The sequence below is a fragment of the Perca fluviatilis genome, chromosome 21 (assembly GCF_010015445.1).
Source record: "Perca fluviatilis chromosome 21, GENO_Pfluv_1.0, whole genome shotgun sequence".
In the NCBI taxonomy this organism is placed as follows: Eukaryota; Metazoa; Chordata; class Actinopteri; order Perciformes; family Percidae; genus Perca; species Perca fluviatilis.
This window is the reverse complement of record NC_053132.1, coordinates 8211943-8238267: the sequence shown is the minus strand read 5'-3', so window position 1 is coordinate 8238267 and position 26325 is coordinate 8211943. Positions and strand designations below refer to the sequence as shown.

At 39.7% G+C, this 26325-nt stretch overlaps 3 protein-coding genes across 10 annotated transcripts in view; all 3 read right to left on the bottom strand.

The window, feature by feature from the left end:
• The window catches only part of wnk4a (WNK lysine deficient protein kinase 4a), a 46597-nt gene extending 44570 nt beyond the window's left edge, over positions 1-2027 (bottom strand). Inside the window, exons 1-2 of one of the 4 annotated variants that reach the window (XM_039788532.1) lie at positions 1789-2027; positions 859-1527 (exon numbers count right to left, since the gene is read on the bottom strand). In XM_039788532.1, coding sequence (XP_039644466.1) covers positions 859-1494 — 636 coding nt within the window. In that variant the 5' untranslated portion in view covers positions 1495-1527; positions 1789-2027. The remainder of the gene's footprint in view (positions 1-858; positions 1528-1788) is intronic. The other 3 variants (XM_039788529.1, XM_039788531.1, XM_039788530.1) reach the window with 3 other exon arrangements.
• Positions 2028-2801: 774 nt separating this feature from the next.
• On the bottom strand, positions 2802-7682 carry vps25 (vacuolar protein sorting 25 homolog). Its single transcript, XM_039788510.1, has 6 exons — positions 7560-7682; positions 5730-5875; positions 4618-4671; positions 4403-4491; positions 3833-3908; positions 2802-3639 (listed from the first exon to the last, which is right to left on the bottom strand). The coding sequence occupies exons 1-6, from the start codon at positions 7604-7606 to the stop codon at positions 3527-3529; spliced, it is 525 nt and encodes a 174-aa protein (XP_039644444.1). The 5' UTR covers positions 7607-7682; the 3' UTR covers positions 2802-3526.
• Positions 7683-8636: 954 nt separating this feature from the next.
• Positions 8637-26325, bottom strand: part of arhgap27 (Rho GTPase activating protein 27) — a 28002-nt gene continuing 10313 nt past the window's right edge. For 2 of the 5 annotated variants that reach the window (XM_039787860.1, XM_039787861.1), the window contains exons 3-19: positions 20793-21251; positions 19357-19596; positions 18541-18621; positions 18212-18334; positions 17032-17118; positions 16856-16918; positions 14572-14639; positions 14363-14450; positions 13522-13623; positions 13139-13237; positions 12376-12484; positions 12101-12235; positions 10781-10879; positions 10608-10685; positions 10314-10445; positions 10051-10156; positions 8637-9819 (exon numbers count right to left, since the gene is read on the bottom strand). In XM_039787860.1, coding sequence (XP_039643794.1) covers positions 9642-9819; positions 10051-10156; positions 10314-10445; positions 10608-10685; positions 10781-10879; positions 12101-12235; positions 12376-12484; positions 13139-13237; positions 13522-13623; positions 14363-14450; positions 14572-14639; positions 16856-16918; positions 17032-17118; positions 18212-18334; positions 18541-18621; positions 19357-19596; positions 20793-21251 — 2247 coding nt within the window. In that variant the 3' untranslated portion in view covers positions 8637-9641. The remainder of the gene's footprint in view (positions 9820-10050; positions 10157-10313; positions 10446-10607; positions 10686-10780; positions 10880-12100; positions 12236-12375; positions 12485-13138; positions 13238-13521; positions 13624-14362; positions 14451-14571; positions 14640-16855; positions 16919-17031; positions 17119-18211; positions 18335-18540; positions 18622-19356; positions 19597-20792; positions 21252-26325) is intronic. The other 3 variants (XM_039787863.1, XM_039787862.1, XM_039787864.1) reach the window with 3 other exon arrangements.

The window sequence follows — 26325 nt, the reverse complement described above, 5'->3', positions numbered from 1 at the left end:
CCCCTCTGTGTTTTCATCAGACTGGACGGGCAGAAATAGTGTGTGTGAAACTGCGATTGCTCTGTTTTACTTGTGATGTTTACATTCTTCACGTGAGCCAGACATTAGATCTCTCAGATCTCTTAGTCCTGCTTCACAGGTAGGAAACGTTTCAAAAGCACAAATGGAACTATTATCACACACAAATACCGACGGCAGATCATCAGAGCTGAATATAAATGATCTATTGACTCTCGGTTGTTTCTAGTTTTGGGCGAGAGCCGTCCACAGAGCTGGCCTTGGTGTCACTGGTTGTTCAATAAAAACAGAGATTAAGAGGGGATCATGGCAGGCGGAGTGGTTCAGTTGGAGCGGACTGCTGACAGGATGGGTTGCCATGGATGGGCCTGACACAGCCCAGCTCAAGGTCAACAAGGAATAATAATCATTAGATTAGCTGCTTCACATCAACTCTGGTGACCTGAGGCTGAGGGGGTGGTGAGGGGGTGGGGGAGATTAGAGCTGAGTGGGGCAGAACAGCAGGGAAAGTATCAGCCTCTGTACCCAAGGTTTGTTGCTTAGTGAGAGAAAGGAATATATGCTGCAGTGTGTCCAGTGTAAACTGTGGCTGAAAACCAATGCAATCAGGTGTACAACAATGGAATTCTTTTTTGACTATGTCTAGACAAATGACCCTGATTTATCATTTCTTTCATCAGCAACCATCCAGATATTCAAATAGCAGATAAAATCCATTATTCTTCATTTAAACAACATTAAATGTGTGCTGATGAACTCCTGAATGCACCTTTACATCCCGAATTGGCAACTTTACAGTTTTGATCTACAGTGAAATAGAAAAAAAAGAAGCCATCCTACCTGTAGCTCACACCATGCAACCTCCACTGTTGTCTCTGTGTCCAATCCTTTATAGACCGTCTTGAAAGATCCCCTTCCGATCTCTATGTTGAATTTAAGGTATCTTCCATCAGGCGAGGTTGCCACCGCTTTGGTCTCCACGTCCTCTTTCTCTTCCTGCTCCTGCTGCCACTGACTATCAGACGTGATGCGAGACAAAGTTTTGTGTGGTTTGTTTTGAAGTTCATTGTCAGACTCTGAGCTGGCGTCCTGAGCGCTGGATCTCGGGACGGGATCCCAGTTCCCTGTGAGAGACCCGGCGTCGGGCTCCTGGCTGCTGGGGGGCGTGTTGGAGCTGGTGCCCGGGCTGGAAACGGGGGAAGGCGACGGCGGAGAGTCGTCGATTTTTTCATCTTCTGCTCTGGACTCGGTCAGTATTGGGATATTCTCAGCTGACCAGGACAAGGCTTTGGAAAGAACGCCGCTGTATAGAGGCGAATCAATGTCCATGCTAATCTTTTGCAGCCCATAAGAGTTTCTTCGTGCGCCCAAACCGTGCGTCCTCAGCACGGATGGGACCCGGTACAAGCAGTCGTCAGTCATATCCACAGAGAGGCCTGGGAAACCGCGTGGTATCTCAACCTGTGCATGTGACATTGTAGCAGGTTCAACGCCTGTTTGATTTGGAGCCTAAATTTGGAGATGGCATTAGGACAATAGAGTACCGTTACATTAAGGTCCAAGTTACTTTTCCATGATGTCAGTGACTTTAAACAAAGGCTGACCACAAAATAACAGGTCTGGTAACATGACCAACACGACAAGATTAAACACACCTCTGAATTTCTATGTACCTGTAGCTCTAGTCAACCGTATACAATATCTTATATATCTCTAAGTAGCCTATGTAAAAAAACAAACAGAAAAGTAAGAGACATGTAGGCTACTTACTCATCACAGCCACTGCGTAAAACAGTTCACAAAAACGCATAGTTTTCAAATAACCCGAGTTGTCCTCTTCTCTTTGCAAGGTCCTCAGCCATAACCTCCGGTGAAAGGACAGCGCTGTCTATATCAACAGAGCTCCGGAGGGCTGTGCGTCCTGTGCGCTGCCAGTGCGCGCTCCCAACTCCGCCCCTCGCAGCTTTGACGCGCTATCCAGAGGGAGTACAGTAGGATTGGAGTAGAGTTTGCAAACTAGTACTCTTTAAAAAACCCAACATGACTGTAGGTTTTCTTTTCATTTTGTGCGTAATTGGTGTCCAAAAAGATGCGTAATATCTTTAGAATCTAAATTTGGGACGTTTTGTGAGTTGAATAAGATGTTAAAGGGCAGTGTTTCAGAGGATCTATAATCTTTTCTTTCTACTTTTCCTTGTATTGATTAATTGGCATAGTGATTCCACGGTTAACCTCACACTGTGCGCAGTAAGCGGCAGAACTCTGCCTCTTTTAATGAGTCCCTTATCGACTTACACATCTTCTTTAGTTTCTTTGAATGAACATACAACCGATGAGTCATTTTACTACAGGCTTCTCTCGGTCTGTCCTCGCTTGATTAACCTGAATGAGAGAGATATGCAGCGCAGGAGAGGATGGGGTTGAACGTGCAGCGTGAGAACCTAATCTGCAGGGGGAGCCACACCACGGAGAGAGGTTACTGCTGCTGAAACGGGACACCTTTATCAGCCAAGGCCACACTTGGCCCCACCTGTCCCACAAGTGCACACACACACGCTGGCTGTTATCGGAAACACACATAATTCCCTAGAGCTGTATGGCCACAGGCAGGAACACACGCAACACATGATGCGAGTGGGACCATCCATTCAGTACAGCTGCAGGCACAAAGTAGAGCTTAACATCTCCATCAGTGTGGTGCAACTCTGCACGTCTGGTTAACGTCATCATTCATGTTTTACACAAGACCTCAAGACATTTTAGAGAAAGAAAAAGGAAGCACATTTAGCAAACTTCTAATTTATTTTCCTACAGGATATGAAAAAAAGAAAGTTGAATAAAGACAGAGAGTATAACAGGAGTGTCACAGTAGCTACTGCACAATAATAGGATGACAGCAATCTGTACATGAAGTCCACTATTACTACACTCAGATGAGTCGAGCCAGGATTGGTGGTCTGAGTCTCTGTGTTGCTTCCCCTACTGGAAGCATTTATTCTGAAAACAAAAAGTCCCCCTGGTGTTGCATTCTGGGAATTTCTTTGGGATGTCTGTTTGAAACAGAGGAGCAACAGCAGAGCAAAAGGTCCAGAGCTAATTATACTGAGGAAATTTGTTAACAGGGATAAAACTAGTCATATTTACAATGTAAAAAGTGTAAAGTTACAGCTGGTGGGGAGACATTTTCCCTAGGAGTATTCAGACATGATAGTACTTAGTCCCCTGAAAGGCCCATTGCATGTTTATATGGCAACGAATGTTACCCGTGACTACTTTAAACACAGTGTCGCCTCAAATGCTCTTTTCTCCCAAACACCTAGAAATTATATTGGTTCTCTTCCAATAAGAAAAGGTTTTGAACGAACCAAAAGGCAACAACAATTGCAGAACCGGCAACCTCTGGGCTGGGCATTGAGGTGTAAAGCCTTAAATAGCTAAATGTTAAAATTTGCCTGTGAGGTACAGTATGAGGGCTCCCAGACAGAGTGTGTGTGATTCCAGCACCGTTTCAGAAGAATTTGACCCCCTTTCCATCATCCATGGTAATGATCTCTGCTTTGCCGTCGGTTTGTAAAGCCTGCAACGAGCGCAGAAGCATCCACTCTTCTAATCCGTGGAACTCTGGAGAAACAGATGATACGGATATTGTCAGATGCTGCAATAAGAATAATGAACTATTTATACAGCCAAACAAAGTGATAAGGTGCTTAAAATGAGAAACACATGACTGAATCATTTCAGGGTAGAAAAATTAAATAAAGATAACATAGCATAACATAGCCGATTCATGTTAACATTTTAAATAGGGCCATACCTTCACCTTCTGTGTCATCCCCATTGGACAACTCATAAAGTGTAAACACAGAGTTAACCATCCCGTTTTTGGAAACCTGAAATGATAGAGAACAGAATAATGGTCACTCTGAGAAAATCAGAATTAATAAAAACTGTTTTCCTCTCACATTCGAGGACAGAGCTAGGACAGTGCTTTTTTTTCTTTTCTTTTGTGGACATTGAGAAGATGCCAAAATCCATTGACCGCCTCCTAAGAAATGTATGGCTGTGTTGTGTCTCTGAAAACTGACTGTAATGTATGATTGCACATGATAGGAAATATGTAGAGGTAAATGTAGAGGTTTGTTCCTCGACGCAGAATGTCCAGGGCTGGAGTCCGACCTGAGACGGTTTCCTGCATGTCCCCCCCTCTCTCTCCCCTTTCCTATCCAATAAAGGCAGAAATGCCCAAAAATAATCTTAAAAATAAATAAATAATGAATGAAATTCTAAAGTAGTAGCGGCAACATTTAAGCAGGGACAGGTCGCCGTTGCTAAATGCATATAGCGGAAACACTATACAGTATGTGTCTTAAGTGTGATGACTCACCCACTGGTATATTAACTTTCCCCATTCCTCCGGTCGTCTCCACATGACTAAACACCGAGACTTGTTTTTGTCCAACCAGTCAAGGTTCCCTGAGGTCAGACGACACAATGAGAACAACAAATGTTTATTACTGCTGAAACGAATTTGAGACAATGACATATACTGTATATTCTTAATCTCAACACTGAGATCTCAACATCTACAACAAAATGTACCTTTTTTCCTCAATTCCTCAAACACAATTTGAATTGCTTCCATTGACAGTTTTCCTGGAATTCAGTTAAGGGCAAACAAAAAGTAACAAATGTACAGGAGTACAATCAATGTCTTGAAGCTTGTTTGAATTTCAAAACGTCTCATCTTGCTCTCAGACCATAAATGGGCAAATTAAAGCTTTAGTGCGTAACTATTTGTCCGTTACATTCAAGCCATGCCAAATGAGTTGCTACAAAGCTAATTAGGACTATCAGCTCCACACAACTCTCTCTGGATTTCTCAGTATGGCTGTGTTCAGAAGATTGCTTGTATCATGTGGACGCGCCGACAGTTTTGTTGTCATTACTTAGAATTCCTCATGGGGAGCGGCAGAAACTACGCACTATAGCTTTAAGAAAATACATAACTTTCTTGAAAGAGCACTCCGCCAATTTAGCATTGTGGCCCTATAAGACTGTAACTTACAATGGAAAGTTTTTTTTTTTAAAAAGAGGTTCAAAAATCGATGCAGAATAACCAGAGATATACCTGCTTTTAATGCACACATTCTGCTTCCTTGTCAAAACCTGCAGCCTACATTACCCACAATGCAACTTGAACAAGATTCAGATGTGTTATGCTGGTAGCAGATCATGTAGCCTCGAGATGCTAGCCTCAAGCAGAGATGAGTAGCGGGCTACAGGGGTCTGATAAGCTCACTTCTTTCTAACTCCACACCGCCCAGATTTTCCCCCCTTAGACGATGATGTGTGAAATCTGAGGAGTTCCCCTTTAACTCCAGTAACACCAGGAACACTGACTTATGGGGGTAAAATAGGTTCAGCGACGATGATATGAGAAACTTATATTCACCAAAATAAAGAAATGAACATCAAAGTGACTGATTCAACATGGGCCACTTCAGCTGAGTGCAGCTACTGAGGTGTTATTGTACTAAAAAAACATTTAAAACCAACCCTGAATTTAATTCAATACCCAATGGTTAAAGTGTAATTGTATGTCCCAATGTCGAAGGCTTCCTATAAACCCTTGACTAGCAATCCATGTTAATCCTGCAAACATGAAACTGGTATTTTAGGATCTTGGATCCACAGGTGGACTGTTAGGATACGTTCTATCTTCTTGTTGTTGAACATGGGGCTTTCCTGAGCCTCCATGACGTCCAGGGTGTAGAGCTTGTGATGCCGGCAATAAGACAGAGCAAGGGAACACCATGCCGCCAGCTGTTTCTGTCTTGTTTCAACATTGGGCTGTAGCCTGTCCACAAAGAGATCAGCAAAAGATGTCACCACAAGGTAAACAGTAAGCCAAGGTAACGGCAAAGCACACACAAAACAAGATACAATCTATTTGTAAATTTAGTGAACACTGAGTGTAGCGCTCGCTTTCCCTAAAAAAATAGCCTATATATTTAACCTGACAGAGAAGCTTTCATCTTGTGTGTTAGACTTTAATGTGAGAGCTTGTTCATGTTATATGCTATTTAGTTTATTTGACTTTTTTTATTCTTTCTGCATGTCTGTGTTTTTTGTGAATATATATATATACACATACATACATACCATTTACTATTTTTTTACTTTTGGTTTGGTGTCTTAATATTAAAATCTTAAATTGTATGGCATACAATGATATTTCTGACAATAGTGTGCTTCCTGTTTCGTGTCAGCCGTTTGTGGAAGGCCTATTCCTGTTGCACAGAACCAGGTCCATTTGGTGTGGAAGAACCTGCCTGGCCCTTAACCTTTGGGATGAACTGAAACACAGACTGTGAGCCAGACCTAATCACCCAACATCAGCGCTGGACCTCAATAACGCTGTCGTTGCCGAATGGGAGCAACTCCCTGCCTGGTGGAAAGCCTTCCCAAAAGAGTGGAGGCTGTTACAGAAGAACACCCATGGTTTATTACATTTCGGAATGAGATGTTCAATAATCACCACGTCACGCATGAGCCCTGCTAATTTATTTTATGATAATTTACACAGAATAATCAGCATTTCTGAAGAAAAGTGACTATATCAGAATAAACTCAACAACACGCTTTTCTGCCTTTATTTGACCGGACAGCTAGGTGAGAAAGGGGAGAGAGCGAGGGAAGACACGTAGGACATTTTCACAGGTCGGATTCGAACCCTGGACCTCTGCGTCGCGGCATAAACCTCTAATTATATGTGCGCCTGCTCTACCCACTGAACCAACCCGGCCACAACAACACACTTTAAAACATTTGCAGTGATTTAATTTCGTTTTACAGGAATTTCCGCACTGAGGGTTTTGGTAGTTGTTTTTTTCTCGAGTCACCCTGGAGGATCTGCTACAGGAAAAACAGTGATGTGCTGACCAAATACTGTCAGCTGAGATGTCATGTCAGTGCTTTACGGACACATCTATACACTACTGCTATCTTAATACTCAGGGGTCGGTATTCTTCTTAGCAAAATGTATGACGCCATTTATAGCTGTAAGGTCACACATTCTGGTAACAGCTATTAAAATATAGCGTGTTATACATACCAAACCACTGTTAATCAGGTCACAGAATCTGATGGGTAACACAATTGGCTGTAACACTGTTCAATAGTTGGTGGGCATGTAAGTTGAAGCAGTGTTGGCTATCAGCTAACAGCTAAACTCATTCTCCGAACTTGCGCACACCAGCGTTAATTAACCAGATGTTAATGTTTATAAATATTCATATGCAGTGGGGGCTTAACGAGTCGACAAGTGGAGCGGTTACATGTATACACGTTAGAAAGCCAGTATAGGTGCAAAATAAATCCACTTCCCTAGCAATGTGTTTCGTGTAGCCAGGTAGCGCCGGCTAACATGGTGTTAGCTCTCAAAACAACACACTTCGATTCAATATCAAATAAACTATAGAGGCTAATAAGCAGAGTTGATTCATGTTTTAAATGTGGTTCAGAAAAACTGTTGACTCACGTAAAAAACGGTGGGAAATTGTATTGCCAGGGCCACTCAAAACTCATTGCAGTTGATGCAGTGTTCACAGCTGACAGCTTCCGGAAGCGCGTCCAACCTCTCAAATGGTTCCGACTACACACTAACTACACAGATTTACCAAAGACTTTACAAAATACACATAACAATAGCAATTATAAAATAAATGTGAATACAAATATATTAATAATACATAAATAAAATGTATATATATAAAAAAATCTAAAAATATGTTAAAAAAATAAATACAATCTAAAACTCAAATGGATAAATCATAAAACTTAAAAATGTAATAGAAGTAGTTATGAATAATATGAATTGCCAATGATGGGGGGTAACTAAGTATATCCACTCAAATACAGTACTTTTGGAGGAGATTGTGCTTCACTTGCATATCAAATGTAAAGTTTTAGTTTAAGGTTATCATTCAGACCCAGGGTGTAAAAAGTAACAGAACGGCAGACAAAACATAAAACCATCAAGCATATATATATATATATATATATATATATATATATATATATATATATATATTTGAATCTATTACATAAAAGCTTGAGTACACTAAAATATCTGATTATGTTCATATAAAGTGCAGAGCACAAAGTAGAAGTAAAATATTAAACAGGCTAGTAAACTGTAAATAATGTAAATATGATATGATAATATATCATTACCATTTTATAGTACTCAATTCTTTATCACCACTATAAAAAGGAACCTAACAGTATATACAAATAACTAGTAATAACTTGTTAAAGATAGTTTCACCTTGACCAAGCAGCACCATTTAAAGGCTGCTTAAGGAGTCAGTAACAGTAATAAAAACTATAACATACGTAATAAAAACACTTTGAAAGGGACAAGTCTGTATAATGAGTACTTATACTTGTGATAATTTATGTACATTTCTTCTGATCATACTTCTGACTGGAACTTGAGTAATGTATTTGACTTCTTTCAATTTAAAATGATACCAGCTAGTTGTGAATATTTTTTAACTTACAGACTTACAGACAGATTTTCATGACTCTTTGGACAGAAATAAATACACAGCTGTGCTTTTTTACAAAGTTATTTTTTATTATGTAATAACTTGTGCATTATCAACAACTTTCAGCATAAATATGCCTTCTATTTCTATTTACAGGTCATAAATCTCTTCTAGAATCCACTTTTCTCTTTCATGGTCCGACTGATTTTACTGTCACTAGTTTATATTTCTATGGTGTTACAGTTTTTTCAAGTACAGCATGATTGAAAAATGGCATTTTATTGTGGAAAATAATCTATAGGTTGCACAAGTACTCTATGTCACCATCTATTTCACAGCAATATGTTGGTATTAATATTTCTTTTTTTATACATTTCTATATTACAATAAAATTCATGGGTAAAAATGAAACAATATTAGAATGCAATCTCAGTTATTGCCATATACGATATACTGTCGTTTTAAATTAAAAACAATATTTAAATGTCAATAAACTTTCTAAAATAAAGATGGAAGCAATCATTGATCATTTCTTTAAGAGAGCATTAATGCATGCGTCCAGGTTGACTTGGGTTCTATTATCACTGCCATTTAGACAAGCCAGAAATAAAAACAAACAGATAAAATCTGACTTGTGAGATTAAGACAGGGAGCCAGAGCAATCTGATACAGTCTTTCTTCCACCCAAGCACCAAGCCCAATAGCTCAGAGACGGGAAACCAAACCACACCTGTTTACACCTGTGTGGCTTCCTTTCCAATCCTACAATACTGCCAAATATAGCTCTAACAGTGCCAGCCTCCTACGGAGTAAATCTGGACAGTGTGGTTAAACATGCTTCAAACATTCTGTGCAAATGCCATTTGAAGATCCCTTTTTATCTATTTTTTACGTGGTTAAACCTCAAATATTTTGAGCAAAGAAAACTTGAAGAACCCTTTAGCTTATTTTACAAGATGTTTTAGATTGAAGCTGTTTATGTGCATGCAAAAAAGGTAAATCTAGCACTTCAAATAACTTGAGCACATTTAGACGTTTGCCCAGGTCTGCACTGGAGGCTTGTGACTGCTTCAGCTGGAGTGGAAAATACGCTCGTATTCATTCAGGATGAACTCCACGATCTGGTTCTGAAAGACCATGTGCATGGTGATGTTGGCTGACTCCGTCTCTGGCCGAAGCAGAGTCGGGCCGAATACAATAGCCACATTCTGCACAGTCATGCGATTGTCCTCCCCGTATTTAATGACCCTATGAGAGAAAGAAATGGGAGGAGGATGTCAGAAATCATAATAATCATGTTTATATATATATATATATATATACACATACATATATTTACATAAAATATGTGTGTCAGTTCAATTCAACGTAATTCAATTATATTCTTACATCAACTTTTATTTATCCGTCACAAGTTCTCAAACTGCCTGATGGAAACATGCAAACGATAAAATAAATATTTTTTTTTTTTAAATATACCTGCGTAAATGCCCAAAAAGGAGTTCCATGGTATCATGATTTGAAGGAGGAAGTGAGTTGACCAGCTCACACATGAAAGACACTTTTTTGTTGTAATCAGGAATTCCTAGAAAAACAGGACCAAATCAGTTATAAACATGATTAAGAGCTACCAATCCCTAAATGCATCATTAACAGTAATCTAAATATTTGCAACTATGCAAAGGTTTGTCCTGGGGTGATATAGTGTGTTTAAATTAGATACAAAAAAAAAATGTGCTTACTGATGGCTGAGATGAACTTATTAAAGTGGCTGTATGGGAAAAGCGGCTCAGGAAGCTCTCGAAAAAACAACTTCAGAGCTCCAGTGATGACGTGAACGTCCTCCCACTGGCCGTCCTCGAGGTCCAGTTCCTCTGTTTTAACACAACAGGGGCACAGCCCATTAGAGCACAGCAGGGGGCGCTGCTGTCTGCAGTGAGATACTGCAGCAAACTCTGAATCCGCTGCATTCTTTGCACGTAGAGTCACTAACTGAATTATTGAGTTATATATACACTTATGGATGCAAACTTTACCATGATCTGCCTTGAAGCGTAGTTTCTGAATGACAGCGAGGTTCCCGCTCACTCTGTAGAGACCGTCAATTTCTAAACCTGTTAACAAACACATCAGTAAGTCAACTTCTATACTGCAAACAGCAAAAAGACTTTAGTATGATTCAGGCAGTGACACAAACAAGTTGGATTACCTCTCTTTTCCACTGCTTTGATACATTTCTCCACAAAACTAGGAACTGTGGTCCTCTCTTGTGCACACAGTGTGGCCAGATGGCAACCAAACACGTTGTCTACAGGGAATAAGAACATTAGTATTATTAGAAGTAGTAGCAGCAGTAGTTGTAGTAGCAGTGTTATCATCCAATCGAAAAATATTACTATTGAAGGTAAGGAGCCAGAATGAATAAATGCTCCAGTATCTGTTACATTAGGAATATATGACATAAATAAAATAAAATCTGTTGGGGTTATAGTTTCCATATTACAACATGCAAGTATAGATTATGTGTCTAACATCAAGTATTGTAAAAAGCAAAGATGACATTGTGACAGATTGCAGCATTCATATAAACCATGGTACAACTGCAATACAAATAATCTATATAATATAGTATATGCAGTAGGAAATAAGTACAAAATAAATACATATATTCCAATTTGTACATGCAACATACAGAATAATAGAAATATACACAATGTGTTATCATATTCATAGCAATAAGACGTGTTAGCTATCACTCTTACGAAGATAAAAGATAAAAAAGTTTTATATAGATGTGTAAATCAGTCTTCATTAAAGTGAACTCTTTTAGGTCATTAATGTGGTGATAGTCTCGCATTGCCAGACCTTCCTCCACAGCGCTGCGGAAGAGGGTCTGGCTAGTCCACACAGTATTCCGGGATGGGAGTAAAACGTGCTCTGGTTTATTGGCATTTCTTTAAACTAATCACAATCATCTTTGGCGGTGCTAAGCGCTGCACGGAGCCCCAGTGCCTCTGCAAAATAGCCTCGGGAAGGAACTTGTTTTGGTGGAACTTGTGTAGGTTCAAAAGTTGTTTTAGTCGTGCAACAAAAAAACTCAGATTGGACAGTCTAGCTAGCTGTCTGGATTTACCCTGCAGAGGTCTGAGGAGCAGTTAACCATAGTCCTCATAAATAAATTCTTACTGTATCCCTGCTGTTATTGTTGCAGTTTTTCTTTGCTGTTCTTTGTAGTCTGTATTGCATGTATAGTACCAGCACATTTAATGTCTTAAGTTATTATTGTGTCTTCTTGGGTTTTTATACAGTATGTGTTAATGTTATATGGTTTTTATGCCTCCTTTCTGCAAAAACAAATGTCCTCTTGTGGGACAATAATGACCTGGAAAATACAAAACAGCTTGTGTCTAAATATAAGTATACCACAAATAAAGCCTGGTAGAGTGAAACTCACTTTCCTGTTAGCTACTATTCAAATCAGCCACAGCCTGAAGAGAACTACATGATGTTATGGCTGTTTTGAGATTACCTCGGATGTAGCCTTTCTCCTTCACCGACTGCAGCGTGGGGCGTTTCATGAGGAACTTCATCAGCTTGGTTCGAACCCTCTTCTGGTCTGTGTCTCCTGCAGAGCTGGTTGAGTGTGTGACACTCGGCCTGGAGGCTAGAAAAAGCAACGTTAGACAATTAAATAATTGTAGCTCTCAATGGGGTCTGATGTATCTAATTGGGTCAGAAAAATGACATCATTCATGTCAGAGTTAAACAAGGAAAAGGTTTTTTTCTTCTTCTTCTTCAACTCACATCTTCGCTTTTCAATGCCACCTCCAAACTTCTCATCAACTTTCTCTGTGTTGCCGATCTTCTCATATAAGTCCCCGTCCTCCTCCTCTGAATGATGGTCCTGGTACTCCTGATGAACAGACATACAAAGTGAGTCAATCAAATGAAAATTTGTTGCACAATCACTGCAATTAAACCTGAATTTAACAGTATTTAATCAGCGTCCCTGGTCAAAACGTAGAAAGACAATCCTATGTATTGATTTTCTGAATTCAGCATATTGAACATACACTGCAGAACTCTCCTTTTTTTCCAAGATAGTTTTGTCTGTAATTCAGTCCTTAAATGGTAAAATTGTAAAATAACTAAATCTATCAGCATTTTCTAAAATAAGTGCAGCAATCTGCTACATTTTTTCTAGTTTACTGCAATTAAACCTGAGCTAAACAATATTTCATCAGCGTCATTGGTCAACACAAAGAGACCAGTCATATAGAAACCATTTTTTTCCAGCAACTTGGACATAAAAATCGCCTTCTCTCAAGTTCAATTCAACATATTTAATAAGTAAGTATTTGCCAAAATAACATTTAATTATTTTTTATTGGAGTGCAGCAATCTGCTACATTCAAGAGTATATAATAACATTTCATAAAATGTCAGACTATTACTTTAAGTCAGGTTTGAAGGATTTAAGACAATTACAGACAGAAATGACTCGATAAGCTGGCAGTTCAATGCAGATATATTTCACTTATCAAATATGGGCATTGAAAGGACTTACCAGTTGTCGTATGGTGTCCACTAAGACTTTGTGCCAGTCAGCGATGATGCTTTCTGTGTCGTACTGTATCAGAAACTCCACACCGTTCTTGCCTTTTAACTGGAGGAGAGATAATAAGACACTGAGTAGGGCAATTGGGAAACAATAATTACATGAATCATAAATCTCATAAAAAAAATTCCCAGATGATCTCCTTTTACTCATTAACTCACACAAGTGATTTCAATATTGGATCTATTGGATATAAATACATGAGATTATGTTTTGGTTTTACAGTACATGGGGCTAACAGAGCTTAAAGAATATAAGCACATTGCTCAAAGATAAAACATCCACTAAATGGCACACATTGCAATGTGTTCACTGTCAACAAACAAACGCACCTCCAAAACGTTCTTCTTGCTGGATTTGTCCTTCGAGGCCCTGCCAATCGACGCTCCTCGCAGGTCGACCGTGACCTCCGGTACAATCTGATTGGTCTTGTTCTGCGTGAAGGCATAAAACAACAACAGCTGTTAACGAAACTGACGCCGCATTCCAAGAAACGAGCAACAAAAGGCGGGACGGTCCCCGTCAGCTTTATGACCCGAGGGCTCGTCTGCGCTGTCACTCCTCATAAAGGTGACACAACAGCCTGCGGCATGCTGCAGTTTAATGTTTCATTTACTTTCTGAAGAATAAAACATGATACCAAATAAGTGGCACCGAGGAAAAAAAAGTTTTAGGTAACTCCATTGGAAAGTCAGTGGTTAACTGTGTCTCTTTATATCTCTATAACTTTTGAACTCATCACAAACCTTTCAGAAATGTGTACAAATGTACAGAATGCAACGTGATGCATTCAGGTGTCAGAGCTTCTTCTTAATGCAGGATGAGCAATTTTCTTCCAGTGGTGGAACAAGTACTCAGATCTTTTGTAAAAGCTCAGCTATTTTCTTTAAGTAAAAGTAGTAATACCACAGTGTATAGTATTAATAACTAATATCTGCAAAGTAACTAAAGCTATCAAATAAATGTAGTGGAGTAAAAAGTACAATATTGGCTTTCAAAATGTAGTTGAGTAGAAGTATAAAGTTGCATAAAATGGAAATACTTAAGTATAAGTACGTGAAAACTGTGCTTAAGTACAGTACTTTAGTAAATGTATTTATTTACATTCCACCACTGCTTTGATCCACATTCAAACAAGTCCTTCTATTATTAATACTTAAGTGCAGATCGTACCGAGGCCCCTGTTGCTGCCGACTTTGGATCTTTGTGGAACGTCAGCACTCCTCCGTGGAGAACCGTCCAAGTCTGGGCCCAGTTTTTCCTTAAAATGGGGGAATAACCATCACTAACACCGAACAAAGCAACAGCGCTTTGGGAGGGATGACACATGACTCCAAACACACCCAACGTGAGAGTGTCCTCAATGTGAAGTTTTAATTTACCTTACTTTCTTGCCATTCTCACACACTTTCGTTTTGTTAAGAATTCCGGCTTTTTCTAAGTTCTGCACCTGAAAATGTAAAAGATCACAACATTGTAATTATTTTTTAGACAATTTGTAATTGTAGGGTTATGTGTAAAAGTCAAGGTATGTGATGAGGGATGCACAATTCTGGTACACAAATTTCATCAGTTAAGCCATGCATGCAAACAGCATTAACATCCAAACTTCTATTACAGTCTGTGCACAAAGATGAATTCCTTATTTGCGGGATGTCCTATTGATTATTTGATTAATTGTAAAAAAAGAAGATTGAAGCAATACTTTAACATCACTATATAGAAATCAACAGATTAACTAAAAGGATAAGGCTGGTGTTATTCTGTATTTTCGCTACTGTCAACGAATTCCATGCAAAGACCAAAACCAACTACGCATTAGTCGGTCTCTCAATTCTTTCTGACTTCCCCTCCCTGTCTCTGACACTCAGCCCCAAGCTCATTCACTCCTAACAAAAACATTAATGTTTAAAAATAGTATCGTTTGGGTTTTTTTCGATTCCGGTGCTAAATCGATGCTTTTAAAACGGTGCCTAAACGGTGCCTGAACCGTGCCTGAACCGGTACTTTTCAATAAAGTAAAAAAAAAAGAAGAAGAAAAAAAAATAAGGGTAGTAAACAACAGTCAGTGACTTGTTTATTGCTAAGGCCATGGTCAAAATTAAAGATTTAATAATAATGTAATAACTATAACTATAACAATAACTTATTTCACCAGTATATTGCTGTTGAACCCCAGATGGGAAAAGGGTATTTTACAATTACTGTGAATGCACCACGAGACTAACTGTTTTAAGTGAATGCACCGTCTGTGTTGTTTAATTCCGACAACGGCAGCTGCAACTGAACGCACCGTCTGTGTTGTTTAATTCCGACAACGGCAGCTGCAAGTGAAAGCACCGTCTGTGTTGTTTAATTCCGACCATATAAACATACTGTATATCTATGAATTGCGACAACGGCAGCTGCTGCGCTGCAGAGCAGACTGTTACATCCCGCTGTTGGAGTCCTCCACAGTGAAATACAGTCACACTTTACACTGTTTAACGTTAGCTGTCAGCATTTTACCGGTGTTTAATCCAGCTGCTAGCTAAAGGTAGGCTAACGTTACATGCTGTCAGGGGTAGTGTAAAGTCAAGCACCGAAATGAGGCACCGAAACTTTCGTTCTTTCGGTCTCGTTACTACCGTTTACGTCGGCACCGGTTCCCTATTGGCACCGAGTTTCGGTACCCAACCCTATTTAAAAATGGGTCACAAATATATAGTTTCATGCTGTAGTATTTAGTTGACGTTACTCAAACAGGAGGAAATAGTGCATTTGTTCGGGACTATTTTCAGTCCAAGATTTGGTGCTCCTGTGAGCATTTACAGCAGCAGGACGGTGTATGTAGGATTAGTTTAAAATAAACGACAGTGTGTGTTTTCATGGTAATGAAGGAACATGTCATCCAGTACAACGCTGTGGCTCACTGATGTGTTTTTAATAGTTTTTGGACAACAATGGAGCATTAAGGAATACGATATATCAAGCTTTGGCTACACAGGCAATATTTAATAGAAGGATCAACTGATTGTTGGTTTTCGGTCATTTTTAATTTGTTGTTAAGAAAAAAAAACCTACAATATCACCAGACTTATACTTTGATGGACAAATTTTAATGTTAACATTTTCTGGAATGTGGTTGGCATTTAGCTAATTATGTGGAGATGCACGTTTTTTATGCACTTTGCATAAAAACGTTCATTGAAAATGAAAACAACTGAATTGCTTAATTGTTGGAGGCGTAAAACAGACATTTAGTTATAACAACTACCATGACAGTTGTAAAGCAGCATGTTGTGGAAGTGTGTAGGTAGCTATACATAATATGTTTTTCCCCATCATTATAGCCGCTATTGTTTTCTTTTTAATTGTACATTTTTAAGTCAAAACTCAGTGCAGTGTATGGTGATTAACCCCTGAATACAGCAGGACATGAACTTAAATCTCAAACTCTACAGGGTACAGATGACAATGGGAATATTAACAGTAGGTTTATCAGGCGGGCAGTTTGGTTGTAACATGCAGCGGAAATCCATGCGTTTTGATACAGGGAATGAAACAAGTCTGTTCACGTGCAACTAATGCTCCTTGAGTGATCTAAAGTCACACCTTTCACCCATCACAGATAGACACTGCTATCTATGAGTCAAGCTCAGGTGAACGCTCAAACTAACAACCCACATTATAGCGCAGCCACCTGGAGGTCAGATAATAGGGGTTTCTCCAGGGTCTAAACCCAATAGCCTTAAGAGAGAGAAACAGAACACCACTCAGATATGAGGCAGCTCACAGTGCTTAATGGCTAACTAACTATTATAGACTGGAGTTATTCTGGAGAGTAACAAGTAACAGCTCACGTTATGTTGCGTCTCTGGAGAGTTTCCTGTACTGGAGCTGTCGCTGCTGTAGTCGGACGTGTTCCTCCTGTGAGATGGGACGAACCTCTGAACAACAGGAGAAGGAGATTTTAGGATTTAGAATTCATAAAATCACCAAATAAGATTTACATTTCTGTGGTCTCTTGAGTAGCTGTGATTGTAAAAAACAACAACTTCATAATACAGTAGAAAATGGTCAAAAATATCAGTAGCATAACAACACAATTTCTTTGACATATTTAGCTGCTTTCCTTTTTCATTTAATCATATTCTTTTTCTTGTGTTCGTTGTGTTTATGTGTCTAATGGTTCTACATACAGTACAAAAAAGAAAATCTGTAATAAAATTCACAAGTGCTTCTTTAAACCAAGCCTCCATAGTCATCACTTTCATTCTTCACATTAATAAAAACAGACACTGCATTGCCAGATGCGTCCAGATATTTCGGTGTACGTTTGGCCTGGGGCTGTTAATCATGGTTTGGGCCCCGAAGTTCAAATCCCAATGCTGCAGAAAACCATGATATTTTGGATATTTTAGGCTATGTTCACACGTGGCATCTTTTTCGACAAGAAAAAGTTGACTAGAGCACTTTTGTAGTAAAAAAAAAACAAGCTGGCAGCGGTTTGGTTCCAAAAAGCAGCCAATGGGCATCTTATGTTGCTATAACAACAGCTACTGCTACAGTATCCTAGCTAGAGCACTATAGCTTTAAAAAAAGACGCCAAGTGTGAACATAGCCTTAGTATTTCAAAAACATGTTTTCTCAGTTTATTTTGGAAGAACTTGACCGGTCTGCACAGAGCCCTGACCTCAACCCTTACAGTAAATGCTACCACTGCTGTGCCCTTGAGCTACGTGTTGAACCCCTGACTGCTTAGTAGGAAAAAGCCCTTACTTATCCAGCAACTCCCAAGTGTTTGCGTACAATTGCAGTCTTCCTTCCCCCTGTACATACGAGTGCCCTGCAGCTGATTTGCCTTGCTAAATAAGGGTTTAAAAATCTGGGAGTGTCAGTTGCTGAACAGGGACTTGCCCTCACTTCTGCCTGACTAAAGCTTTCTGTTTAAGCCGGCTGACACACCCTGGATGTGTGATACAGCATGTGCATGTTCATGCAGTTCTGAGTGTGTATGTGTGTGTGAAAGTATGTAAGTACCCCATCACTCTGGGCTGAGCTGAGCTGTACAGGTCCCATGGTGTGTCTCCAGTTTTTGATGACTGACTGATTGTCTGCCTCAACACCATTCTCCATCCTGGACTGACCAGGAGGTAGAGGGACCTGGAGGGGCCGAAATACATTTTAGTTGAGTCAAATTTCAATAATTTTGAATCTTGAAGGACCTGTTTTACTTCAAACCAGACAAGAGGACATTAAAAAGGTACTTTTTGGCTGAATTAGTGTCCTGAATGATATATGTTTTGCCATCTTCTGCTTAATAAGAACAAAGTGTTTCTAATTGATCCCCATGTAGTGAAGGATCTTACCTCAGGCAGGTTCCACAGAGACCTGGAGCCGTCTCTCAGGTAGTAGTAGGTCTGCCCTCGCTCATCCACAGACTTGATCCACTGTTACACAAAAAAGATTTCGTAGTTAAAGATGATTCTAAATCAATGTTGTTTTCCCCAATAAGAAATCCACTGACTGGCTTGAAAGAAAATGACTTTAATCTAAAATAGCTCATAATATAAAGGCTTCTTTCCTATCCTTTCAGTTTTTATGCAACGCATATCTGGAACAAACTCCCAGAAAACTGCAGGTCCGCTGCAACTCTCAGTTCTTTTAAACAAATGCTGAAGAATTTTCCATTTGATGCTGCCTTTTTTAAAGTAATTGTTGATTTCTTACACAGCACCCTAACTTTTATTTATGTATTTCATACCCGGTGTTCTATTTTAGCTGTTGTTATATTCTTGCAGTTTAAACTGTTTTTTTTAAGATTTATGTACAGCACTTTGAATTGCATTGTTGCTGAAATGTGATTTATACATAAAGCTGCCTTGCCTCATGAATATTCAGTAAAAAATATTTATGCTTATAAATAAATTATAATATAAATAATAGATAGGAGTAACTTCCCCAACACTAAACAAAACTTTTCTGCTCCTTGTGTGATTGTTTAACATTATTCTACATTGTAAAGACTTCAGCACACTTCAAAGAAAGTGCTATCTGCAATCAGACATCATGGTAGAAATATCTTGTTTACCCAATACTGTTTTGCAGGCTGAAATGAACCTTAACTGTATTTAGGACCTTTGTGGTCTTAAATTCCATCTTCCACAGTCAGTCCATGGAGCTACCTGCTCTGGAGAGTGTTCACTGGTGAACACCCAAGTCCCGTTGGGCTCCACACTGAGGTTCCAACCCATTTGGGTGCTGCGGTCCAGGTTGGCCCGGGGGATGATGGTCTGGCTCACATGACTGAGGGTGTACTCTTTAGGGAGGGTGGGAGGGCCCGCCGCGAGGAGATCCTGGTATCCCTCTGGATGATCAGCAGCTGGGTAATCCTCCGAGGGGTAGTCCTCCTCAGGTAGGGGAGGCTGGGGATGGAAACACACTGTACATTAAAACACATATGTCTATTAGTTTTGTGCAGTTTGTGGAGTCCCGAAGAGGGAAAAATCTTTAGCATTACACAAAAATGCAAAGATTTGATAATTAAACATGTTATAACATCATTTTGGAGAATAAATGTTTGTCTTCTTCATACCTTTCTGGTTAAAAAAAAAATGCTCAAGATTTTTATTATTGATACCACTCTCATCCCTCGTTGTTGGTCAGTAAATATGAAAATGTTGTTTAGCTTAGATTAGCTTAGCACAATGACTGGAAACAGATGGAAACAGCTAGCTTGGCTCTTAAAATCCAGCTAACAGCACATCTAAAGCCTACTAATTATCAAGATGTATCTTGTTTAATCTGTCCAAAAAACTGTAAAAACAACAATTTTGGGTTGTTACTTTCTGAAGAGCTTTAGAGCTGCTTTGTGACCTTTCGACAGAGCCAGGCTAGCTGCTTTCCTTTGTTTCCAGTCATTGTGCTAAACTAAGCTAATTAGCTACTGGCTGTAGCTTCATATTTAACGGACATTGAGAGTGGTATCAAGCTTGCCATCTAAGTCATACAGCGAATAAGCATATTGAAAAAAAAAAGCCATTGCAGTAATAAATAGACCTAACACTGACAATGGTCTTTGCCTTAATTCAGTTTTTGGGTTAAAATGTTGCTACATTTCACTGACTAATAATTTCCCACAATGACCCAGATACAGAGCTCAACGACTCTTCCATGACTTTGATAAATAAGTCGCAGCAGTTCCACGGCCTCAAAGTATTCTTTTTTCTAGCTCAAAAAAGTCATCAAGTGGCAGAAAAAGGGGTCACTTGTTGCTTGAACAGCTGAAAGCAATTTAATGTGTGAATAACGTCTTCGAGATGTTCCTATGAACTGAAGCATTTGAACACTTCCTGATATATCTTGAATCCCCCTGACTGCCTGGAACACTCATTAAATAAATTCAAAATGAGGACGAAAGTCTTTTGAAGTTACGGACACTACGGTCGGGGACATTCTGCACTGGAACTGTGAGCTTTCCAAATGAAAATGAGTCCTGTCTGCTATGTAGGTGCAGGAGATTTAATTCCATTAAAAGCAGACTGTATTTACAGCTTTCCCCTGGGTGAAGCTAAAACAGGAGACGGAGAGAGGCTAAGTGGAGCAGCCAGGCTGTCCTTACCGGCCCGTCCTCGTGAAACCTGTGCACACTCATCGGCTCCATCAGAGGGGGGTACGGGCTCAGATGCTCTGGAGGCTCCCAGGACGTCTCCCCAGACATCTGGTTGTAGAAGTATGGGCGACCGCTGGTCTCATCCACCAACTGCTCCCAGTCTGAGATCCACGCAGGGGGGGAGGCGGGGGAAGGAGAAAGGGTGGGTGACTGAGGAGGTGAGGGGGAACAAGGCGGCTCAGGGTCTGTGGGGGAGTCTAGATAAGGGTTGTCCCAGGTGGTGCGCCCCGTGGTGGGGTGGTAGTAGTACTCCTGTCCACTTTCTTGATCAACGTGCGCCTCCCATCCCTCTGGGTCAAGGTAGGAAGGAGAGTAGGACGAAGGAGCCGAGGGGGGAGACTCGGAGATGCTTTGGCGAAGTTGTGCTACATTGACGTACACGGCTGACCGGAGACTTTCATTCCCCACCTGTGGAAATGGCAAAAAATGAATGTGTAGAAACTCAAGGTGCTTCTATACAGAACAAGAACTAAAGATAATATCATATTATCTTCACACACACTGTTCTCATATTATTAATATGAGAACAGTGTGTGTGCTTTTGTAAAGCAAGTAAGTAAAACAAGCTTGCAAATGACAGTGTTTGGTGTGCTTGTACTTGTATGTCAAGCAGTGTCAAGTACCAGCATTCAGCCCACTGCTCTCACTACAGAACAGCTCTTAGTAAGTCAGCCTTCCGCATCTTACAGAGCACAGGAAGTTGCTGAAAAAAAAACACACATGCCACAGAGACGTTCCTCCCACAATAATGATCATTACCTAACTTAAGTCTCATTTTCAAAAACATCTACACACTACGCATTTCTTTTGTCGAAATGCCCAGTGGTTATGTCTGTATTAGTCAAAGCAGACTAACATGCCTTATCTGTGAGCTGTTTTGCTAAAATAGCCAAGATGAATGCTAGATAATAATAAAAAGATGAACTACCATACCAATGACAGCATCTTGCCGCACAGGCCAACTGCAGAGGACTAAAAAACTAGGTTAAACTTCAGCACCATCATCAGACATTGCCTCGCCCCACTGGAAAGCAGCTACCTGCCCTATAATGAATAAAAGCATTCAGCGTTTCATTGCTCTAATAAAAACTGCATTTTCATTTTCTGTCTATTAGAGAGAAGCTGTTAAAAACCTCCCTGTCATGTTACTTTCATGAACAGATCTCCACACTCTTTGACTTGGAGCATGGCATGCAAAAAGCCAGATCATCACAACTAATTTGTTTAAAGAACGTCAATTGCGAGTGAAACTCAGATGTGATGAAAGGCTGCCTCTGTCCTCAGCACTCTGAAACTGTGATGCAATGCAAAGTGTCACCATTAGACTCAAAATGGGATAAAAATAATGTGATATTTCTTTAAAGTTGTTAATATCTCACCTGTGCACCACTGAGCCAATTATCTACCGCCCTGCAGACTCTTTCATACGCCTTCATGGTGGCACAAAGAAACTACACTCTTTCCGACTCTAACTACCTCTTGTCTCTGAGCTAGCCTCATGGGCTATATTTATCAAGACCTGAGACCTGTGTGTGTCTATGCTGCATCTGTCTGGTAAATATGCAGTTATAAAAAAAGAGACAGGTCATTAAACGCCAACAGGCAGTGCCAGAAACTAAGTTAATTTACTCCTGCACTGTACTTAAATTTTGAGGTACTTTACGTGAGTAGTTCAAAGTTATTGTACTTTATACTTCAATTCCACATTTCAGAAGCAAATATTGTACTTTTTACTGTACTAAATTGATTTAACAGCTGTAGTTTCATACAAACCACGATCTAATTCAAAAATATAATGCATTGTTCAGTGCATAAAATCTACTTCGTATCAACTCATTTTATTCTGTAATTAAGTCCTTAACGTGTTTTTTTCTCATTGTTAATGCAAATCCACTTATTTCAAGTATTTTATAAATTCTAAATAAATTCTTTTGCAGCAACCTGCCTTATTCTTTAAAGTTTTTGTTTGCCGTTTTGTCTTTATTGATAGCACAGCTGATTAGCAGGAAAGGGACGAGAGAGAGGGGACGACATGCAGCAAAGGGCCACGGGTCGGAGTCGAACCCGCGGCCGCTGCGGTCAGAACTTTAACCTTTGAATAAGGGCCGCACACTCTGGCAGGTGAGGTACCAAGGTGCCCCAAAACCTGCCTGCCTTATTCTAGTGCTCCTTTCTAGGGCATTTTTAAACAAATTGATTTAAATTACAAACTGGTTGAATACAGTATTATTACTACAATGACAGATATTTTTCACGTGTTTAGGAAAATATGTAAATAGAACGTAAATATAGACAAAATATTTCTGTAAGTAAGCTTTTGAATGCAGGACTTTTGCTTGTAACGCAGACTATTTACATTGTGGAATTGCTACTTTTACTCAAGTAGAGGATCTGAATACTTCCACCACTTTGGCTGAGGAGCTCAGGCCATAAAAATAAAAGTGGTTAACATGGATACACCTTATAATAAGGGGAGGAGAGCATTTCCACATAATGGATTTCATGATCAGCTGTAGTTTCCATCTGTCTATTCAATGTTATCACTTTGCTGACATTGCTTCATTATTGATCTCAATCTAACCACGAGGCAATTGATGCGGACAAACAGACAACTGACCCCTAAACAGATTGATTCCAACAACACAACACAACGCCACGGAGACAGACAGAGGAAATGAAAGAGCTGCATCATTGATCTCTGAAGTAGCTACACTGGAGTGCCCCCACGCAATAAAAGGAGAACTGTACATGCAGATGCATATCAGCACAACAAACGCCATGATGCTAGGGTGTGACAGATTACAGTTTCTACATGTCTTGAGAAAGGTCGCTGTGAAACGTCGACCAATAAACTAATGCAGAGGTTGACACGTGTGTGTGCGAGAATCTTCTTTTTTCTCTGCTCTGAGGTGTGAAAGGACTCGCTTTGGCAGAGATGTTTTGTTGTTTCTGCCAAAGCGAGTCTACTCATCAAGGTGTGATAGATTGTCATCACTTTGAAGGGAATACCATTGAATACTTGCATGCAAATATATCAAAATCAGTACATTTACCCTACTACACTACTACAGTACAATTTTGAGGTACTCCACTTCATTTATTTGACAGTTACTTTTCAAGATTTTACGTACACAAACATTTTATTTTGTAAAATAGATTAAACCAGTTCCCACCTTTTTTTTGACTTGTGACCCCTTACAAAACAAACAGACATTTTTCCTCTCAGTTTGTTTCATTTAAATAACAGTTTAAAGGTTTAATGAGGTAAGATTGTTCATTATTTAATAAAAAACTAAGATAGGAGAAGAGTCCAAAAAATGAATACAACTTCATGGGAACCACTGAAATATTTAAAGTTTGTATAAAGAAGTTAAAATGTTGCCCACATATTTATGCATCAGTAAGTGATGTCATGGGTAAACATATGACTCACAGGTGCCATTTTTCTGAAGGAGTACTTTTACTTTTGATACTTTTATTACATTTTCCTGACAATACTTTGTCTTCTGAATGCAGGACTTACTTACATGTAAAGGAGAGTATTTCTAAACTAATGTATTGGTGCTTTTAGTGAAGTAAAGGATGTAAAAGCTCCACTCACCACTGGTTCTATGTTAGAATCTCTGCGTTGTTTACGGGGACTGTGACACTATCAACTTTTCTGTCTAAATGACAGAAAACATGTCTGTTGTCTTTACCATAAAACACAAAACTTTGAAGGAAAATTAATATTTTGAGTAATATTGTAAAATGTTCAGTCGTTGTTGTTTTTTGACGCAGCTATGTACTATATTTCTGTATGATATTACACATCATAACACTTCTGTTCTCTGGATTGGTCATTGTGATACAAGGAGTTTTCCCAATGTCTGACTGAGATATTCATTGACAGTCAGTGACGGACTGGGATAAAAAAATGGCCCTGGCATTTGCAACACAACGGCACTATTGTTGTCAGTAACCTAGCTTGGAAATTAGTAACTCTGTCTTCCGATGGAATCTTTCCACACACCTCGCCGCAGTACAATCTTGAATATTTGTGGCTGCATGCATAAAATAACCAAAAACAAAGTATCAGTAGTGTCCCTTCTGGCATTTGCCCAAATTCCAGATGGCCAGTCCGTCACTGTAGACAGCAGATGTCAAAAAACGAAACTGTCAAATTCAGACCTAAACCCATGATTACCAACTTTCTTGCTGCTGCTTTCAGATGAAAATGACATGTTTGAGACTGAAGCCCGCGCCATTTTAACACATAAGAACACATGAAAGAGTTCTTTAACTCCCAAACTAAAAATATAAAACCAACATTCACAATGGATGAGCTTTTAAGCAACAGCGTTCAGTAGTCACTTCTCTGTTATTGCCGTTTTACTCAGTACAGGAAAAGAAACAAGTGCAGGGGTAGCGTGTTTACCCAAAGCAGGAAGCAAGAGTGTCATCAAAACATATAAATCATATAAAGCACGCTGACCACAGAGACTGAAATTTTACAAAGTAGGAATAAAAGCTGCTTTAATGTCAGCGTGATCACGTACCTGAGGAACCACCGGCAGAGTCAAGCCTCGCTTGGCCCCGTGACTTGACCAAACCCTGGAGTACGTGTCCACCATGTTTATATTGTTCTATTTAGAGGAGCCATATATCCAAATATACAAATGGACACCGAACTGAAGCGGCTCAAGCGTGAGAGCACGTTTAATCGACTTGTGATGGGAGAGAGGCGAATGTACTTTCATGAGCACACCCTTGACGCACACATCCTTCTCTCGCAGCAGCTGTGACCGTTGCAGCCCAGATAGAAAGGAGAACTGTGAGCTCTGTTACAACAGCAGCAGGAAGGGGCTGTGTGAGTGGGTGAGGTGTGTGTGTGTGTGTGTGTGTGTGTGTGTGTGTGTGTGTGTGTGTGTGTGTGTGCGTGTGCGTGTGCGTGTGTGTGTGTGTGTGTGTGTGTTTGTGTGTCATATGCATGAATTCCTGTGCACAGGGTAGGGAGATAGAGGGTAACTGTCTGTGTGCCCTAAGAGCCAAAAACAGAAAGAGACAATGAAAACAAAAAATAGAAGTGGGTCCAATAGAGGGAGCAACATAAACTGTGCAGGTCACTTCAAGCTACTTCCTGCTTGTTTGCCCATATGACAAAAAATGAAGACAATTCATGGAAAAATTTTTAAAGAGTACCTGCCTTTTTAGTCATTCTGATGCTTCAGCCCCTGTGTGGACATGAAGTATTGAACTGTTTGTTGATATCATCATAGCATTTGTACATATAGAAAAACTTGTTTATTTTTAGTTTATGTTTTAGGTCTTGGTTTGTCTATTTACTTAATTATTTATTTTATCTTTTGCATGTAATTATCTTTTTCTTTATTGTTATTTCTTTTTTTCATAGCTTAAGTTGAATACCCTCGGATGTTGCCATGGAAGGGGGGGGGGGGGTATTTAAGTTTGAATGTGTCAATAGTGAACTGTCAAATTGTAT

What these genes read in the sequence shown, in the direction of transcription:
- vps25 (XM_039788510.1), bottom strand. Translation starts at nt 7,606, where the DNA reads ATGAGTTTTGAGTGGCCCTGGCAATACAATTTCCCACCGTTTTTTAC. An exon ending in CAACAACAAGAAGATAGAAC is followed by an intron (nt 4,672 to 5,729) that starts GTATCCTAACAG and finishes ACTGAATTCCAG; the next exon opens with GAAAACTGTCAATGGAAGCA. An exon ending in GGATGACACAGAAGGTGAAG is followed by an intron (nt 3,640 to 3,832) that starts GTATGGCCCTAT and finishes CTGTTTCTCCAG; the next exon opens with AGTTCCACGGATTAGAAGAG.